The 2410-nt window shown below is 42.5% G+C and overlaps 1 protein-coding gene across 1 annotated transcript in view; it reads left to right on the top strand.

Moving 5' to 3' along the window:
* The window catches only part of LOC109475474 (DNA polymerase delta catalytic subunit-like), a 23134-nt gene that overhangs the window by 13044 nt on the left and 7680 nt on the right, over positions 1-2410 (top strand). The window contains exons 16-17 of the mRNA XM_019776093.1: positions 1594-1741; positions 2277-2372. Of these exons, the coding sequence (XP_019631652.1) occupies positions 1594-1741; positions 2277-2372 (244 nt within the window). The remainder of the gene's footprint in view (positions 1-1593; positions 1742-2276; positions 2373-2410) is intronic.

Below are 2410 nucleotides of genomic sequence, written 5' to 3'. Positions count from 1 at the left end.
CGCGCACTCAGGGCCGGTCGCCCTGGCCGCTGCCGCCCTGTGTGCAGCATGCTCATTATAATATGCAAGTAGCTACGCTCTGATTGGTTCACCTTAGATGACCTGCGCTGTGATTGGCTAGAACGAAGCCCGTTGCATGCTGGGGCGCCCTTCCCCGCGCGAAATGATCTCGAGAGAGCCACATTTACGCTGGTTTCTACCTTATTTCTACGACTAATTAGCAACATCCTAGTGACGAAATGCGTACTCAAAAGAATTTTCGGGAAAAAAATATATGTACATGTGGATTTGTGGTGCCTTTGGCGTAATTTTGTTGGTCACATACAACGTAATGTAACACGGAAGTGCATGGAGTCGGAGTGGCGGCACGGCTTTCCGCCCCACTCTAAACAAAACTCCAAGGACATAACAAAACTCCCCAAAACTGGTCAATAATTAGCCATAAAAATGTTGGTGGGCACGTGTAAATATGCTGCCTTTTTTCGAGTGTTATAGGAATTTTCCACGATGTTTTTGCACATCCCTAACGTTACCTCACGCCCGCCGCCTATTATGTACGGCGGACCGGGGCATTTATAACTTCAGCCTGACTTCAGATCATCTAGGTTTGCTTATTCGGTGGTAAAATAAGTTAACAGAGAAAAACAGCAAAACAAAGTTGACAAACTATAGAAACGCTTGCCTGGGCAACAGTGACAAAAGAAAATGTCTATCTAATTGAATTGCGCCGGTGATCGTAAAACGTTTTAAACGTTACAATATAGTAAAATGCAGGCTAGATCAACGTTCCTTCCGCTGTTCCAGCGGTGTGTATCGGTAATTTCCCGCCCCGCATGAGGTAAATTAGTACTCCTCCCATTATTCTGTGATGTTACCGCGGCCTGCATATGAATGCAGAAGTCTAACGGAAAAGTAACGGAAAAGTAACGGAAAACTTACGCAAAAGTTACGGAAAACTTACGGAAAAGTAACGGAAAAGTAACGGAAAAGAAACGCGTTAGTAACGGCCGTTAGGGTAACTATAACGCGAACGGTACTGTATATGGAGCTGGTTTAATACCCGATTGAATCACATTATACAATCCCCTCTGCAGTTCCATATATACATTCATGAAAACCAAAATATTCAAGGGGGCCTGTGAACATAAAGGTCAAGAAAATCACTAAATACTTTCCGGATTACACAAGGTGAACTTCTCTATGAACAAGATACATCAGAAAGATATATATTAAGATCTATTCGATAAGAGATGTTTTGTCCTTACAGCCTGAGCCCTGACCAGTTCATCAAGACTCCTTCTGGAAACTTCTTTGTCAAGAAGACGCTGCGGAAGGGTCTGCTGCCGGAGATTCTGGAGAACCTGCTGTCTGCCAGGAAGAAGTGAGTCCTGCTTGTGGTCAAGTCTTACTGAAAATGCAGTTTATCTAATAGTACTGTGGCCATGTTCTTAGCTTTTTGTGACATATCTCTTTCCATCCATTGCAAGGGGCTCTGTGTTGTTCCCAATGCGGTATCCTTTCTTTTACTATACAAAACTGCCCCATGTTTCTGTATTAAAATCGCATGTCTCTTGTTTTGTTTTTTTCCAAAAGGGCCAAAGCTGACCTGAAGAAAGAGACTGACCCCTTCCGTAAGTCTGTGCTGGACGGCCGGCAGCTGGCCCTGAAGATCAGTGCTAACTCTGTGTACGGGTTCACAGGAGCACAGGTCGGCAAGCTGCCCTGTCTGGAGATATCTCAGGTATGTGTTCAACCATCAGTGCAACTCTATTATAGTTATATAGTTGTTTTGTTTTTCCAGGTATGGAGGTATTATTCTAAGTTTGTCTGTGTATAAGGCCACACCAATTTAATTTCTTGGTTAACGGATTTTTCTAGAAAAATAATGGAGCGGGCGGGCAAAAAAAAAAAAATAAAAACAGGCCTAGGCATCCTATTATGGCCCAAAATGGTACGATAGGAGCCATGAAGTCAGCACACCAGGCTGGTTCAAAATTTAAACAATGAATTTTGAACTTTTAATGGTAGCACTGCATTGATAGATGGAATGACTGTAACAAGGTAGTAAGAAAAGGACTGTTTTCAACTGTTCAGGGCAAAATATGAGCATTTTGCAGTTGATTATGAATTTTTATTTTTATTTGCAAATCAGAAAAAAATGAAGAGGTGAATCCGTTAACCAAGAAATTAAATTGGTGTGGCCTAAGTGTTTGTGTTTGCAGGAACAACTAAACTGCTACATGTACACATTGTTGTGTTGTGTTCTCTTCCCTCAGAGTGTGACAGCTTTCGGCAGGACCATGATTGAACAGACCAGACAGTTTGTGGAGGACACATACAAGATAGCATTGGGGCACAAACATGATGCTAAGGTGGGTTTATAGTTGTGAAGGATATATTATAGGGCACG

Source organism: Branchiostoma belcheri, unplaced genomic scaffold (genome assembly GCF_001625305.1).
Source record: "Branchiostoma belcheri isolate BF01 breed outbred unplaced genomic scaffold, Haploidv18h27 scaffold34, whole genome shotgun sequence".
NCBI lineage: Eukaryota > Metazoa > Chordata > Leptocardii > Amphioxiformes > Branchiostomatidae > Branchiostoma > Branchiostoma belcheri.
The sequence above is the reverse complement of the archived record's forward strand: the minus strand, read 5'-3'. Positions and strand labels throughout refer to the sequence as shown.